The sequence below is a fragment of the Phalacrocorax carbo genome, chromosome 2, assembly GCF_963921805.1.
Source record: "Phalacrocorax carbo chromosome 2, bPhaCar2.1, whole genome shotgun sequence".
NCBI lineage: Eukaryota > Metazoa > Chordata > Aves > Suliformes > Phalacrocoracidae > Phalacrocorax > Phalacrocorax carbo.
In genome coordinates, this window is record NC_087514.1 from 24,000,716 (window position 1) to 24,018,129 (window position 17,414).

The following is a 17,414-nucleotide window of genomic DNA, read 5'->3' on the forward strand; positions in this document are numbered from 1 at the left end:
ACTCTGAACTCTGTTAGATGAAAGCCGGTGAAGCTTTCTAAGCCATGTCAGTAAGCTGCACTCATACAATGCATCTTCTCTGAACATGCTGAACTGCAGTAGAAAAAATACTAACACAGAAGTTGGTGAGCGTGCACACCTCGCCCCCATGACTGACGACTGAAATTGGCACGTTGTTGGTGAAGTACAATCAGTTATGCACAGATGAGTGACAGATCTCTCTCAAACAGGTGACGTCCTCTTTTTATGAGACTATTTAAACCCAAACGTTGTACTGACAGTGCTTTACAAATTAGAAGCCTTATTCTTGGCGCTCTACTTCAAGACAAAACTTATCGTCTACATGTCAGAATCATAAGCCTAAAACGTGTAGAACCATAAAAGAGAATCCATAATGGTAATTTTCAAGAAAAGACTTTATTTTTTAATTAATATACACCTGAGAAATATTTTCATTAGCACAACATTCTTAATGGTATTTCTGCAGTGCTGTTGGGTTTGATATACATTTATATCACATGTGCAAAGAAGGCACTGGGGTATTTGAAAAATTTGAAAGCTCCATCTTGAAAAAAAAGGAGTCAGAATCAAATATAAAACTTAAATACTGCCTGAAATTTAAAAAAAAAAATCATACTGGTCCACAAAACGGTTTTACTTTTAGCTTTATAAATATGTCTGTAAACAGAAATAGCTGGTGTTTTAAATATTCTGATCAAAAAACTCAGTTAAATATTTTTATTGCTAAGTGCAGCCACTTGTTCACCTGTTTACCACTGTCACTCCAAAAGCTGTGCAAACCAGCAGTCCTTCCACACACACAGAAAACAATTATCTCTCCATTAAAAATTACTCACTTGTTAATCATTTTGAAAACATAATCATTAAATAAAAGGGTAATTATTTTGATTCAAAGTGTTCCATGACAAGCTAATATATTATTCATTCACCTTTGCTGCTAAGCTGTATTGCACCAAAGATATGTAGATCGTTTTGTATAGACCAGGGACAGTGAAGAAACAGGTGGCCTGTAGTACTTTATCTGAAAATGTTAATACTTTTTGTAAACTCATTTCAGCAAAGCTATTGCTAACTCACTGACCCGTTTTTCTCAAAGACACTTCTTTATCACAAGACCATACGACTCACAAAATGATATAACAAGTGATGGCAAAGTGTATTATCTATCATACCATCAAGATATTTCATATCATATATATATATAATGTAAAATATATATGTATATTATTAACACAATCTAAATAAAACCAGTATGCCAAATTTCATGAACTCTGTTACTAAACACAAAGACATGCATTACATTCTAGAGATCAAAAATGTATACAACTACAAGAAAAAAGAGCAGCAAGTTTTCAATGTGCATACGCTGTCAAACCAAAACAGAATTCAAACAGTCTGGGTAAAGACCCAGTTCAACCGATGCGAGTCTGCAGAGTTCATACAGCCATCTTATGAACATGAACTATATGCATGCAACTAATAAATTTTAACTTCTTAAAGTTCATAAACCTTTTTAAGGCTCTCAAGATCTTCCAAAGAGTACTGATCACTCTGGTTTTCTGTAAGTAAGTCAAACAGTTGCTGAACCTGTTCTTTTTCATTTTTGGTAAGAAGGGCCAGCACTACCTGAAAAAACAGATTATTTTGTAATCAGTACAGGCTGATTGAAAATCATAGCATTTGACAGAGATCAAAGGAAACGATACACTGATTTTGTAAGATTAAAATTTCATTTAAGTTTCTGTTCAATTTAAGTATGCATTCAATCTAGGTTCTTACCTTAAATCTTTCTGCTTTGCTCAAGTAGAAAAGGTGCTGATATACAAGGCCAGGATCTTTTCCAAGTACATAATATTCCAATGACTGGATAAAGATCAAAAGGATTTCCCCTTCAAGTTTGTTACTTAGCAGCACTGGCAATTTTTGGGGATCAGTAATTGTTAAAAGATCTGCACAAGCAGCTTTATCCTTATTGGTATTCACTGCATTTATAATCTGACCAAATTCATATGCATTAGATGGTTCAGAAATGTGCAGTTTCCCAGAGGTCTGCAGTGGCACACACTTTTCAACTGCTTCCTTAGAAGTAACATGATCAGTCACATCTTCTGATGTAGCAAACTGTCTCTCTTCTTCATCGGATTCAGACACCTTCGCAAAGAAATTGGCAACAAATCACATTAATGCGGACATATAGATAACCTGAAGCTTCATAAGCCACATGTGTATGTCCATCAATAATGTCACTAAATTAAAGTTAGCATCCCACTCTTCATAAAAGAGGGCAACTGTATTCTTTTATGTCCTACTTCCCGCCAAGAATAGTACCTCTCTAATTCATCTGTGAAGGTCTGTTGTCAAAAGTGCTTATTTCACACATCCTGTCACTGCTTGGCACTCTGCTGTAGAGGGGACAACTGAAGACCACTGGGAGAAAGCTAAGAAGGGCTGTATGCACATATTAAATGTGAAGTTGCAGAAGACAGGCAGAACTGAATTCAAGTCACCAGATAACCTGGGTCTCATTTCACTGCTGTGCCTTCAGAACAGTACAGGTACAGGTACACGGCACCTGTGTCAGGTTGCCGTCTGGAGTCCCGCTGTGGAAAGACAAAGCTCAGCGTTGTCCAACTGCCTCAATACCCACTTCACGCCTCCAGAGTTTGCAGCCTGTATTGAGTTTCATGAATCAGTCACTACAAAATTAACCATTGGGTTCAACTGCACTTGCTAAAATCCATTTCAAGCTATCAAGAGCTGTGGAATTAGTAGAAACTGACTAAACCTCAGTGAGTGGGGTCTCTTCAACAGATGCTAAATTCTTCAGAAAGTCTGAAGATACTGTGTTGCACGGTACAGTGCTGTGCTGGGAGCTAGATCAGTCATTTCTGAAAAATACTGCATTGGGCTCATAGACATTTTGTTCTATTTCTTCAACAACCCCTAGTATCAAGACAGAAATCATATATATATATGTCATATATAATTATAGATTGATTAAAGTGAAAAAATGATGATAGATCCTGGTTTCCAAAAAATGTTCCTTACTTTTATTTGCAGTCTGTTTCCATAGAACTACCTAGTACTACAGCAGATAAGACAGGGAAGGTTCTCTAAGGGGGCAGCTGTAATTATGATAGCAAACATAAATGCTTCCTGCCCCACCTCTGGAAAAATTACCACTGCCAGGAATGTAGTTAGCCAGTCTCTCAGCAATGCAGTCACTTCCCAAACCTCCCTCCGCTAAACATTCTCCGGGTCCCTTTGTTTGTCACAACTCAGAGCTTAACTAACACTATGCCCAGCTTATGCCAGTTACATAAAATCCCATGAACTCGTGACAATGTGACGTGTTTCAATAAAACAAGTTGTTTCTATATTAATAACTGCAGTTTCCAGTATACAACCATTTTGAAATGACTCAATCAAATTACAGTATCACTGTATAATAGTGTACAGACTGGCAAACTATGTGTTTTAACGATGTATTTTAAACTGAAAAGGGACACCCCCTCTCCCTCCCCTGCTTCTTAAAGGACCAGCAAAGTTACAATCCAAAATTATCAGATGACTGAGAATATCCTTTCATCGCCTAATTCTACCCAGAACTCTGCAAGGCTTACATTTTGATCACTACACAGCATTACATCATGTGTTTCTTGTGTAAGATCCTACAGGTATTTTACCCATTCTCTCACTCTTTAAGGCAAGATTTCATTGTTCAGACCAGTAACTTTACTACTAGCACGAGCCCAGCCGGCACGCCTGCTGATAGTGAACCTTTGCCAGCACACAGAAGCTTCCTGAGTAGCACGGACTTTAAAAGCAAAACTGCTATTCGACAGCTGTATTCTGTTAAACCGTTTTTGTTTACAACGAGCATATCCTCAAGTTTAGTGCAATCTAAATCTACTTTTTTCCATTTCTGCTATGAGTCTGAATACACTTCAAAGCAGTCCAGGCTTTCCTACAGAAGGGATGCCAAACACATCATATGCAAGAATCCTCCAATGTGCCCTCAAAATAACATGAAAAATACAACCCCACCCAAAAAAAGTGTAGAGCTAACAAGTGCAAAACAAAAGCTTTAATGATATCTCTTCAAATCTGTGGCTTCTGTACTGCCCTGCTTTTAAAAGTTAATTTATACCTCTTGTATGGTTATTTTCTTCCTTTGCTTTTCCTGGCCGCCAGCTGCAGCACTGCTGTCAAGGTTAAGCAGTTGGGTTACCTCCTCTAGTTCCCTTTTTGCTTCAAGAACATTTGGATCTATTAGAAGTACTCTGTTGAAATCATCAACACTGGCTTGATAATTCTGTAAGTAGAAGGGAATTTTTTTTTTAATAAACACACCATTAGAAAAATTAGAACTACCATTAGAACTACCATCCTGTCCTTTACAATTAAGGAAAATAAAAATGCTAGGATTGTGGCATTAAGTAGCAAAAACAAAAAAAATCTAAATTCAGTCACTTCATTAGAGGGAAAAAAGGAAATTGGGGATGAGTTCAAGTTAGTACGTTACAACTAAATACTTCCGTATTAAATATGTAATATGAAATAATTTATTCTAAGAAACATATTCCCTGTATCAGAGATTTGATTATTGACGGTTGCTGCTTTTAAGCATAGCTGCTTACAGAGTAACACTTCCTCAAGATTAATATCATGTGAGTCCTTCAACATTTTGCATACTTGCTTTGCCAATAGAAGAGTGTTAAATAAAGCTTACATTAAAAATATACCTAATCTTCCTGGACCTCAACCAGCACACCATCTCTTACAGTTAAAGAAGGGAAAACTTTGGTTATACTTCCCATGACTGAGATTACATTATGAACTCTGGGATAAACAACAGGATTAGAAGGACAAACACAGTGACAGAGTAGCATTAGGACACAGTTCCTCCACCTTCAGTCTTGTAACTTGTTTAGTATTTTTATTTCAAGTTTTGACATGATTTTTTAGACTAAATTTTCTGGACAAAGTTAGTAGCATTACCTCAATTCTGAGGAAGACTTGAATATCACATATTAAAATCAGAACACCTTGAAGGCCAGAGTATCAAAAATAAGGATGAAATGTAACAGTGAACAGTAAAAGACCATGCAGATTGTAAAAGATGCACATAATTTCTTTGTGTGAGGGACCCCATATTTCTTCTGTTCCCAAGCAATATCGTAAGGATACTGTAAGTCATTCATATTATCATGAAAAAGATCCTCATGTACCAGCTGAGGTACTTCCTCAGCATCCCAACTGCAATAAAAGCACTAGAGCACAAGTCACTCATATTCTCATCCCTACGTGGAATATTTTGTTCAATACCGATGACCAGTATTCAAGGTGCAGAGCCATTGCGGCAAGTCTGTAAGTGAACTGAAGTCTGCTATGTCATGAAAGAAGAGTAAGAGAGCTAGAATTATCTGGCCTTAGCAAATGATTGCAGAAAAGAGGCAGACTGCTTTCATCAAAGAACAGCTACTAATTAAGCCAAACCATTCAAATTACAGATGTGAAGATTCACAACTACAGAGAAATGAGATTCTGGAACAGACTTCTGAAAACAATCACAAGGGCCAGCAAACAATCAGCCCTCCTGGAATTAAAACTGCAGCCTGCCAGACTTCTCAACAAAAAATCATACAATATGGTTAGACTCAAAGGAAGAGACTGGACTATCAGCTGTAGAAGATGCAGTCTGTCATTCTGTGTCCTGTGTTACAGGTCTAATTCATCACATCAGCATGATTTTTTCCTGATCTTCCCTTAACTGCATCTCAGTAGATCTATTAAAAAAAAAATCCTAATTTACTAAATTAAATTCCACTGCAGCTTTTGTGGTTAAATATCTGGATGTTTACATAAAATAACACTTCCCAGCTCAGTTAGGTCTTTGCCAAACTACATGCTTTTAGCTCTTAAAATCTTTTATTACAGAGTTATTTGTCAACCTCAAATAATTTCTCTTGCTTTCCCCGGTTTTGTGAATTACTCACATCCCTGGAATTAGCAATAATGAAGGCACTAAATCCAACCACAACAAAACATTTTGGAAGTCCCTGGCTCAGACTGTTCTGAAGGAATCTGCGAACAGCATGTTTCAGGTTACGTCTTCAAGAATACAAAACCAGTAATTCTTTCTACGATGTTCAAAAAAGCAGAAGTTATTTCTCCAATTCTTGACATTCTTACTACTCTGTAATTCCTGTTTTTTTGACCGGTAGAATCACTATATACTTCTCATATGTATACTAATTTTTTATCAACTTCAACAACATAAGGTTACAGATGATTAATACCAGGTAGCTTGGCACAGTTACAGAAAAGATTTTATACAAAATTAAGACTTTTCACCTTCTCTGAAAATTAATCAAAGGAAAACATCAACATTTCATAGCCACTGTAACAGAGGAACAAATATATCATGGTTCCTAAGACTTGCATTTGGAATTACAACACAGGATGAGAACAGGCTAGTATATGGCCACACACAGGCAGGTTGTCCTCAGGTGATCTGTAAGCTGAAAGACAGTCAGGTGATTTTTTTGTCAAGACATCAAACGTAATGGAGATCTGAGGTAAGTATTGTTATGATGGACACTGCTGGAACTTGGTGTATGCTTGGAGTGACCACCTCCAGTTATAAAGAGCAACATGGCAGGAAGCACTTAAAGATGCTTGTTTAAAGGCACTTGTAAAATTTAATACAAAGTAGAAAATGAGAGCTGCCATCATGAGCCAACAGTAGCGAAAAGCTGATCGGATTGTTCAATACCAGGTAAGAGCTGACAGGTAGGGTAAGGATCGCTATGAAATAATTACAGAGTGTAGAAGCTAATTAACATCACTGAAGAAGGGGAACCAACAGAAGGATGGACAAAAGGAATGACATGGTTCGAGTGATGGCACATGAGATTCGCAGTCACATCCAGGATGAATATGAGCAACATAAGCCTGTGTTTATGAAGAGAAGGTAAAAGGATACTCAAAGAACCTGTGTGTAAGCTGAACACAGTACAGACAACAACGCTGTGTAGGTGGAAAGGAAAAGGATGAGCCCTCACACTGTCCACAGAGTGAGAAAGTAGATTACCGACAAAGGTTAGTAACGCGTTTGGAGAAGGAAGAGAGCAAGAACGAAGATAATTAATACCCTGGTTTAATACGACAAGCACTCAAATATGAGCAGATGCCAAAAGACATCTTGAGATTTTAGTTTGGACAGATGAAGACAAGACTCGGAGAGAATCCATTTGTTATCAGCAAAGATACCGTAAACACCTTGACAGAAAAAACCAGACTGAGATACCCAGAATAATATTAGAATGTTAGAACAGAGTTGAAGCTTGCTTAACCAATCTCCAGTCAAACCTCATTTATTCCAATATTCTTGTACTTTCTCAAATTATTACAAGTCAACATGCAGGTTTTTATGTTGTAAAAACATTTATATAATATTTTATGTATACCTAATGCTCTATGAAGTAATATATCATCAGCACTGCATACTTTGTTTGTATTCACCCATCGACTGCAGCTACCTGATTGCCTTTGAAGAGGATCAGCAAGTTTAGAAGTGCTTAAGAATACCTGCCGTGTTCTTTTTCCTCACCTGTAATCCTTTGTACGCTAGTGCTCTTCTATAAAAAGCTTTAATATTAGAATCTTCTATCTGAAGAACATGATCACAATCCTGCTTAGCCTCTTCATATTTATACAGTTTCAAGTAACAGAGAGCTCTAACACAGAAAAACAGAATACACTGCAATGTAAGTAAATTCTACAGTGCTGTAGTGCCGACAGTATTTGACTTGTAAACGTTAATGTCTCAATGTGGTACTTTTTAAAGTACATCAAAACCAGGAAGTATTAATAACATCACCGGAATAATTTAGAGAGGGCCAATTCCTGCAATAAAAGTCAAAATTCAAGTATGACCAATGCTTCAAGTTAGGCAGAGATGTAAGTATTTTAAAAGTAGAGCTTATGTCAGTATAATATGATAGTATAGTAGTGGATATAGTATGGATTTTATACAGCCATTGTAGGTTAAAAAAAGTGCTCTAGATTAAATAAGCAATACTGCTTTCTGCATGTAAATATTACTTGGAACTCTCCTATTCAAGTACTGGCCTAATCAAATCCTTCTTAGTTTGTGAAAGCTGGTAAGATTACAGCATAAAGAATTATGCTGCAGAATTAGGTCAACCTTTAAAATAATGTTATTGTATGACCATGTGTCTACTTTTATTTTCTCAAAATGTACATTTTTTCTGAACTATGACCCTTCGTATTTGAGATACTGCTACAGCACGTTAGTTTTTAACTAAAATTATACAAGTATCTCAAAAAACGCTGCAAAATGCTATGCTAATTATAACTTTTACTATTGCTTACTCTAGTTATATAAAGATTTTAAGATATATGTGAGTGACATTAATACTTGCTCACCCTGGAAAATAATGCAGTTTAACAACAACAAAAAAATAATCAATTTTGTTGTGAGAAGCACTCATCAAGTGGGAAAAAAAATCCATTTTGTTTTTTACAACAGTAGCTGAAGTGATACAAGATCTCTATTTGCATGAGAAAATATAACTATTGTTATCCCACAAAGTGGGGTCAGATTTTGGATCTTTACCTGTTAGTGTAGATCGTGCATTCCTTGGTATTTAACTTCATGCATTCGCTGTATTTATTTACAGCTTCTTCATATTTACCCTTTTTTACAAAAACATTCCCTTCGTTTTTTAACATCTTGAACTTCTCCTCAGCTTCCTCACCTACATTACAAAAGGATCACAGCGTTACATAAGAAGGTCAGTTCAGTAAAGGTAGCTGAATAACCTACCCAGACTAAGAATAAATGCCTGGCATCTGGAGTATCCTTATCAGCCTGAACATTGCCATTTCTGTCCCTGATCTCCCTGCTGCTCTAAGAAAGGCATAGACTATCCTATATACATTTGTCACAACACGTATTTCCCTGTGCACCCAGGTAACTATTTTGCTGAAAATAACGGGAATGCAACAGAGAGCTCTACACTTTCACCTCCTTCTGCCCACCCTGTCTGTGTGGTAGAGAAGGCCTATATATCTCCACTGAGATAGCCAGTCTTATTTACAATGGTGAAGACTTAATCAGCAGGATTAAAAGCCTTCTAGATCTCCACTGACACACCACGGCAGCCATAACGTGATCTAATATTCTTTCTGCATGCAACTATCCATCACAATTACTATGCTAAACTGACAACGACAAATAAATCATCACATCAGTAGGGGTTAGTGATATATCAGTAATATTCTGTTAATAACTATTTATAGAAGATGCTTCCGGGAACCTGAAAACACCTAACTAAACTTTTTTTTAAGTTAATACTGGGTTCTTCCATAACTGTCTGTCCTTCTAAACTCATTTCCTTCTAAACATCATTTGTTGCATATGCTTCTGCGTTAGGCTACAATTTTTAGCTATGTTTGCAGCAGAAATCCTGACTGCAGGTTCATGTCTCTATTGTGACCAAACAATAACATAGCTCTAAGCCAATCATAATGGAAGAATCTACTTTTTGTACCTTGCTAAATATGAGTCCCTTGCCAAGCTTCAGGTTTTAAACACTGTATATAACTAGATAATTTTAACCCATAATTAAACTCAGTGAGTTCTTCTATAAAAACATGGCGGTCTCCTATGCGAGAAAACTACACATGGACTTGGGGAAAAAATTAAGTAATGACATGAAACCAGAACAGACTTATGCAAGAAACACTACTAAATTATAACTCAAGTTGTAAGACACAAAACCCAACAGACATTGTTGCCTCGGAATTGGAAAGGTTCCTCCACCTGATTTACGGAAGAAAAATAGAAACTACAATGAAGGGAAAAAAAAATCAGAAGGAAGAAAGTGTCCTAAAGCAGTCAAGCACTCCGTGCTTATGTGTGAACAAGTCCAAAACTAAGATCTTTGAAAGCTGACTACTAAATGCACACTGTCAAAGTTAGAATCCATCGCACATTTTAGAAAAAAATAAAAAATCAGAAGTGTTCCTCTATAGCCCATTTCACTAACTACTGCCCACCTAGAAGTCTACCTACCCTTTCTATTCTGAAGCGCTGAGTAATGGTTTCATGAGCAATTAAATGACAGCTACAGATTATGCAGCTGATTATGTTACTGAGGTTGGGTGTTTGTTTGGGTGGTGGGTTTTTTGGTGAAAACTGGGTTCTAATTGTAGTATGATGTCAGGGAAACCACTGATACTTGTGGCAGGACTCAATGGTGAGTCTTAGAGCTATGTCTGCCGGTGAGTTTCTGGTGTATTTTCTTTTGTTTTACATAACTTCAGAAATTACATGCTGCAAACCACATCATTGGGCTTAAAAAAATTTATCATAACTGGCTCCATTAAACACATTAAACCCAGTCACGTAAATGACCATCATCTAACTTGGCTTTTCACAAATCTCTGATAAATATTTTCTAAAGCAGTTTCTTTGATATTATTAAATCATATTCCATTTTTTAATTAAATTTATATATATATATATTTACATTAACTATACGTACGTTCCATCTGCAGCTGTTCTCCTCTGTTGGTATCTGTAGTACTTCTTGGCTTATTCTCTGAAGCACAGTTTCCTCCATCCCACCTGTGTAGCTGAGCAGCAACTGGGACAACTGGAATTCGTGGCAGTTTCTCCCTCCAGCTGGGACCATCCTGATCTATTAAAGTCTTTGTTATTCTGAAAGAGAAAAGCCCCACCAACATGACTTTTCATATATTTAACTCACGCTTTAATAACTTACACCCAAATGAAATAATGCAATGTTCCATTTTTTCAAAAAACAACTGAAAAAATATCCTTAAAACTAGTTTAAAAAAGATTGTCATGGCAGTCAACGGTGTTGCACTCATTTAAGATTTTCCCCCTTTTTAGAGTATTTATGCTGGCATTTAGAAGACAAGAAGCTGACTTCAGCACAATCTGTAAATATTCAAGCAAAATTTTGCAGCTAAGCTCTAAATGCTGCCTACCACATGCAATAAAGAAATAGGAAAAAAAAATTGAAGGATTTCTTTTGTTTACTTTTCTCAGCTGTTCAGAGGCGTTACTTGTAATGGGTGTAGATTACAATATGCATGGTACGTAAATTTGCCAATGTCAAATGAAACATCTTACACAACAATTCTCTAAAAAAGCAATGCAGGTCACAAAGTAGGTATTAAGTTGCATTTTATAGAATAGTCAAATTTGTCAATCAAGCATTCTTTTTCGCCATTTAAAAATGCAAAGAAAATACATGAAAACTGTTTAGTCTTTCTTAAACCAACACGTACACACACACACACGTAAGTCTATTTAGGTCAACTATTTCCATACATAAGAGATTCAATCCAAAAATCCATTCAGGTGGTAATTTCCCATTGCTGTGACACATTTTGGAGAAAGATCTAAGTAAACATAGTGAGTAAAGCCACACAAAACTTCATGGTTCCATTACAATTTTTGTAGTATTTAAAAAACAAAACCAAACCAAATATGTGTTAATTATGAGAATGAGAATAGTAGTGAGATAAACATCTTCTAATCTCAAAATGAGCTTAGGAGTCAAGTTCACCTGCTAAGTCTACTATCTACTTTAACAAAGGAGAATTCTGAATTGAGTAGTAAAACAAGTCACATTGATAGTATAGCCAATAAACCTGAAATCTGTATATTAGTTGCATTTCCATCTAGCACAGGTGTAAAAAAAATACATTAACATTTAAAAAAAAAAAAAAGAACCCTGAATGTGACATGAAAAATGAAATAGAATGAGCATAAATTATCCAACCAAGTTTTCTTGTTTACTTTTTTTTTTAAATGTTGTTGATTGCAAAATGATCAGGAAAAGGCTTTTTATATGCATAAAAAATATAGATCAGGTAAAGGTTTTATATTAAAAATTCTATTTGTCTTTTACATGAGAATTATTAGAAACACCAGACTGAACACCCATTCCATTCTAAGATTTTTGGAAAGCCTGCTTATTTAGGTAAGTACAGAAAGACAAGCCTTAACACAATTTATCAAACCCACCCTCAGACACAAGTAGGATGATGAGTTTTTCCTGCCAGCTTCCTACAGCATTGCCCTCCAATTTCCTGCAGGGACTTCCAAATCTCCCAATAAAAGCAGGTTGTTAAGACCTGATATTCCTAATATTAAAAAAATTGAATTACATTTTGGGGTTATCCCTTTAAGTTAAAAGGCAGTAGAGTAACAATAATTTTTTGTACAAATTCATTTTTTAAAAGGTCTGATACTTTGGAAATGAAAATTAATAACTTGATACACAGTTTCAATTTAATTAATAGATGATAAAAATATTATAAAACACATTATAGTAGAAGTTCAATTATGCAGGAGATCTATGCTTTAGAAACTAAGAATTTGCAAGCAAAAATGAATTACCAGCAGAAGAGAAGAAGGAGGAAGCAGCTGAAATAAGGTGATGGGTTGCCAGGGAAGAAAGAGTAATGAGCAGTGAAGCTAAAAACATAAGGAAGGCCTAGAGAGGAGAAAAGGAAGAGTGTTAAGGGGGAAAAAAGGAAATAAGCTTATTACTAAGCAAGTTACAAGTCAAGGAGAAATAAGAAAAGAGTATCTGCAGATAAAATAAGCCAAGAAGGTTGGGGAAAAAAAAAGTATAATAATCACACAGATACCAGAATGAGTAATTATGTCACCAATCCAAGTGCTCTATTATCAGCATAGATCAGTACAGGAGATCAGTAAAAATTTGTTGTATCTTCAAAAATAAGACTTCTAAGAGGAGATGATAAAGCATCATGATCTCCTTTGGCCACCACTGGTCAAATAAACAGAATTTAAAGATATTATGGACTTTTTAATGAAGCAATAATGTAAGAGCTCATGGCCTTATCTTAAAAAGAAAAAAGGTATTAGATTCTGTTGTTAAAAGTCGCATGCGAGTTCCTCCTCAATGATTAATGGTTGTTCTGGTTTCGTAAATACTTTTTTTTGCCCATTAAAAGAAAGGGAATGGAAAATCCTATCATTCACGCACTGAAGTACCTACTATATGTTAATGAGAACACAAGTACAATAGTGTATAAACACTAATTTTACACTATTGAAATATAATTACAGAAATTGAGATGTCTCTGAGCAGCAAGAATTGATGTTGGAAGTATTAACACAAATTAAAAATAATATTCAATTATATTTTTTACACCTCTAGGCTTTGCAGCCAACCACTGTATCAAGTTACTTCACTGTTTACGCAGCTGCAGCATACTGAAGGATTCACACTTAACATAAATCTCCAACTGCCACAGGAAGAATGCTAATATGAAAAGGAAACAGAAATGTCAAAGAAAAGGTACAGACCTTAAAGTATTACTTTACGTGGTATCAAATATAACTTAGGAAAGAAAATCAGTTGAAGCACCAATTAAAAAAAGCCTTTAAAATATTAGATTTCTAAAACAAAGTGACCTACTGCTGGCAGAGGACAACTGTGAAGCTATGGGAAAACAACTAAATGAAACTGCCAGTCCTCTAGTTACAACACACTCATGCTGACAACCCGGCCTCTGATAGAGAACGGAGGGAGCATGTCAAACAAACAAAATTGAATTCTATTTTTTTATTTGCACTGATATGAGTAGAAAATTTGTAAGCACAGTTACCTATTAGCACTATCATTTGCTGCTTGGATGCTGCTGTCTATTTGTAGGACTGTTTTATAATCAATGTACGCCTGACGATACCGCTCCATAGACTCATTTGCCATTGCTCGTCGTAGAAGTGGCTTAAGGGAAAATGGCTGAAGCTCCAGAGCTCTGGAGAAAACAGAAAAATGCAGGACTGAAACAGAATAACTGAAATAATATTAACAAAACTATCTCATTATATCTACAACTATTCGTAACAAACAACTTTGTGATTTCAGATGGGCCTTACAGTAACATAACCAAGGAAAATGGTAGTAAGTAGTTTATAGTAATACCCTAAATGACATGCAGTTATGAAATTGTTAGTGCTTTTGCTACAACTTACTCTACTCAAATCCCTATCTTCCATCTGGAAAACTACTTTCATCACCAAGAAAAGATTAACGTAACGGCAGCTGTTCAGGAACAAAAGCTATTTTTCTTAAGTCATGCCTATATCCATGGGGATTTCAAGTATATGGTGCTTTTGCCTACATGATTTCCAGTTTTATTTCCTTACATGAAAGTATGCACATAATAAATGCATGTAGTGAGACATTAATATACACCTGTATTTTTCTGGCTTTTAGGTTTTTGCCTGTATTTTGTCCTTTTACTCTTCTGATAGTGTGCCTGGTCAAAACTGAGCTCAACCCCTGACACTGTGCAATCAGAACTCCTTTCAAACACCATGTGCTCTTCCAGCAATACAAAGAAGCAGTCCACAAAGGTTTTATTTATTAAAGTCTACCTTTTATAAATCAATGATTCTTGCTAAGAAGAAAATGAGATAAACTCTGAGATACTGAAATTAAGTTGAGTCTAGCCAATTAGATTTCATGGAATCTTGAAGTAATTCAGGCTAAGAGGTCCTTTGTCCAACCTTCTGCTTACAGGTAGGGCCAGCTCTGAGATCAGACACAGTTGCTCAGGGCTTTATCCAGTTGGGCCCTGAAAACCTCCAAGGGAATCTCTGCACAACATCCCTGGACAACTTGCTGCAATGTCCCCCAACGTTCATGGGCAAAAGTTTCTCCTAATACACAGTCCAAACCTTGTGAGGTTTAGTTTTCTGCTGTCTCTTGTCATCCCACAATGCACTGCCAAAAATAGCCAGAATCCACTGTCTGGATAATCTCCTCAGAGGTACTGGCAGGCTGCTGTTAGGACCCCTGGAAGCCATTCTTCTCTAAGCTGAGCAAAGCCAGTTCCCTCAGCCTCTCCTCTCCAGGCAAGCACTCCAGGGTTCACAACCACCTCAGTGACACTTCACTGAACTCACTCCAGTTGACCACTGTCTGTCTTGTACTGAGGAAGCCAAAAACTGACAGTTATCATACATGTTGTCTAACAAGTGCTGAGTGCAAGGGGATAATCGCTTCCCTCAATCCACTGGCTGTACTCCTGTTTATAAGCCCAGGAGGCTGTTGGCCTTCTTTGCTGTAACTTGGCTTTGCTCAATTACTCCCCCTAAAGCTAGAGAAATAATGATTTTTAGAATAAACATTTCCAATTTCTATTTCATAAATATTTCCAACATTCCATTTGTTTTCATGATGCTGAACGCATCTGAAAAATACAACAGTGCACAACATCGTAGCCTGTACAAAACCTCTGCAAAAATGCTTGACATTCGCTAACTTAGAAGAATATTATCACAATTTCAGGTTCCTAACATCAAGAATGACTAAAAAAACAACCATAAATAAACTCAGGGAAAGATGACAGTGCCTTAAGAACAGCGTTGGACTAGATGATCCCCAAGGTCCCTTCCAACTTGTGATTCTGTGATTCTGTGTGATCAGTGGGAATGGAAACTACATTTCCAGGGTAGAATGTAAATATCATACAGCCAGGGACCAAAACACACCACAGCATTAAATAAAATAACATCAGTGCATAGGGGCCCTATTTCACTTTCTGTAACAACAAAGGCACTTCCAAGTCAGAGTCTCAAGACAAAGAGCAATCCAACAGTGGAGTTTTGATACACTTCTAAGCCCTAAATTGCTAAAACTTAATAAAAGATAAATGTTCAATACTTATTTTTATATTGCTAATATCAGCATTACACTATTTTTAACTCTGAAATCAAGTAACCTATTTGTAGATCATCCTTTATGTTGTGCTACCTAGAGAAAATTTAGTTGACATTGCCTAATTCATGCATGCTTGCAGTTTTGCAGTTCTGTTTCCCAGTCTCTGAATTATTTCTGTCTCTGTTGTGTTCACTAAGCACTTGTATATCCAGAAAATGTGCTTGACAGCAAGGACGCTATCATTACATAGTAAGAAACTAAGCTTCCAGTTGGTAAGAATACAAAGCCCAAAACCTTTGTTTTACTGATTTCAGTTGAAGTCTTACATGTTTCAAACCTCCTGAACAGAAGAATGTGATGGCTGTTAAGTTTTATCAGCTAACTGTCTACAGTCCTGCATCTGTTTTAACAAAACACATGTTAACAAGTCAATTTTTTCAGATGACATTTTCATAAAGCTTTTCTGTCAGGTAGAATATATACAGTAAGTCAAATATTTAGTTAATACAAAGTTACAGGCATATTTTATTTTTAGTTTGGGGTTGTTTTTTTTTTTAACAGTTGGGTTGTGGAGTAAAAAACCCAACCGATTCATTAATATGATTTCTAACTGTCTTGGGATCCTTTTTTGCACCTTAAGCCTCAGTCTTACTAACCCTATCTATGAAAATATATAAAAAAGGCATCTAGAAATACAACCATAGTTTAGTGGAAGGCACTGTTTGGAAGTTATTGAAGGTGCCTGGTCCTCTCTAACTCTGTATCCTTAAAAGACACAATAAGCAGAAAGGACTTAGGCTCAACTCCTTAACAGTTGTAATTACTGTTTATAACTTTGCCAAGTATATATTTAGAAAAAACAAAACAAAACAACAAAGCAAACACAGACACACACACACCATACGCATGCTTGAAAGCAATTTCCAACACTGTGATAAGCATCTGGCTTAACAAAGCTTTTACACCTAAGTTACTACAGAGCATGACTGAAGTAAGCCTGCTTTTATAGGAAACATTTTAACCCTGCTATGCATTTCTGTGTACACAAGAAGCCTAGCAACTGCCTCACACAGTAAGACAGTTAAGTTAGAAGTTACTCCTTCTCTAGGTTCCATATGGGTGTTTACATAACTGACAAAGGTATCTGTCATTTAGACAGGGAATCAGACTTTACTGAAGATTGTTCTAAGTCAAGCTGCAATAAGAATATATTAGTTAAGAAGTTTAATCATCATCAGGAATGTTGTTGCTCTACATGGGAGGCTGCAATTTACCTGTTACAATCCTGAATGCAGTCACTGCAGTTGCCTTCTTTGAGGTAACACGCTGCTCTGTTTGAGTACAAGATACTTAAATCATCTGGACTTTGTTCTCCTAAAATAAGTTAGAATTAAAATCAAAGACCATTACTAAAATGACACTCAAGAATTAAAGACTTGCATACTGTAAGTTGCACTGCAGTCATGCAGTTTGCTGACAGTGCAAAGCTGTAAGAAGCTTTCCTTTATCACATCACCTAGAATATGTAATTATTCAAATACATAAATAAAAGCAAACAGCTCTGCCCCAAGGAAGTGAAAAAATTATTTTGTTCATCTTCCTGTACTTTGCATCACGAGAATT

General features: G+C 36.2%; 1 protein-coding gene across 1 annotated transcript in view; it reads right to left on the reverse strand.

The window, feature by feature from the left end:
* Positions 1-398: 398 nt before the first annotated feature.
* The window catches only part of SPAG1 (sperm associated antigen 1), a 41,925-nt gene continuing 24,909 nt past the window's right edge, over positions 399-17,414 (reverse strand). Inside the window, exons 12-19 of the mRNA XM_064442316.1 lie at positions 17,066-17,165; positions 13,729-13,881; positions 10,599-10,774; positions 8,666-8,807; positions 7,637-7,763; positions 4,172-4,336; positions 1,801-2,172; positions 399-1,647 (exon numbers count right to left, since the gene is read on the reverse strand). Of these exons, the coding sequence (XP_064298386.1) occupies positions 1,516-1,647; positions 1,801-2,172; positions 4,172-4,336; positions 7,637-7,763; positions 8,666-8,807; positions 10,599-10,774; positions 13,729-13,881; positions 17,066-17,165 (1,367 nt within the window). The 3' untranslated portion in view covers positions 399-1,515. The remainder of the gene's footprint in view (positions 1,648-1,800; positions 2,173-4,171; positions 4,337-7,636; positions 7,764-8,665; positions 8,808-10,598; positions 10,775-13,728; positions 13,882-17,065; positions 17,166-17,414) is intronic.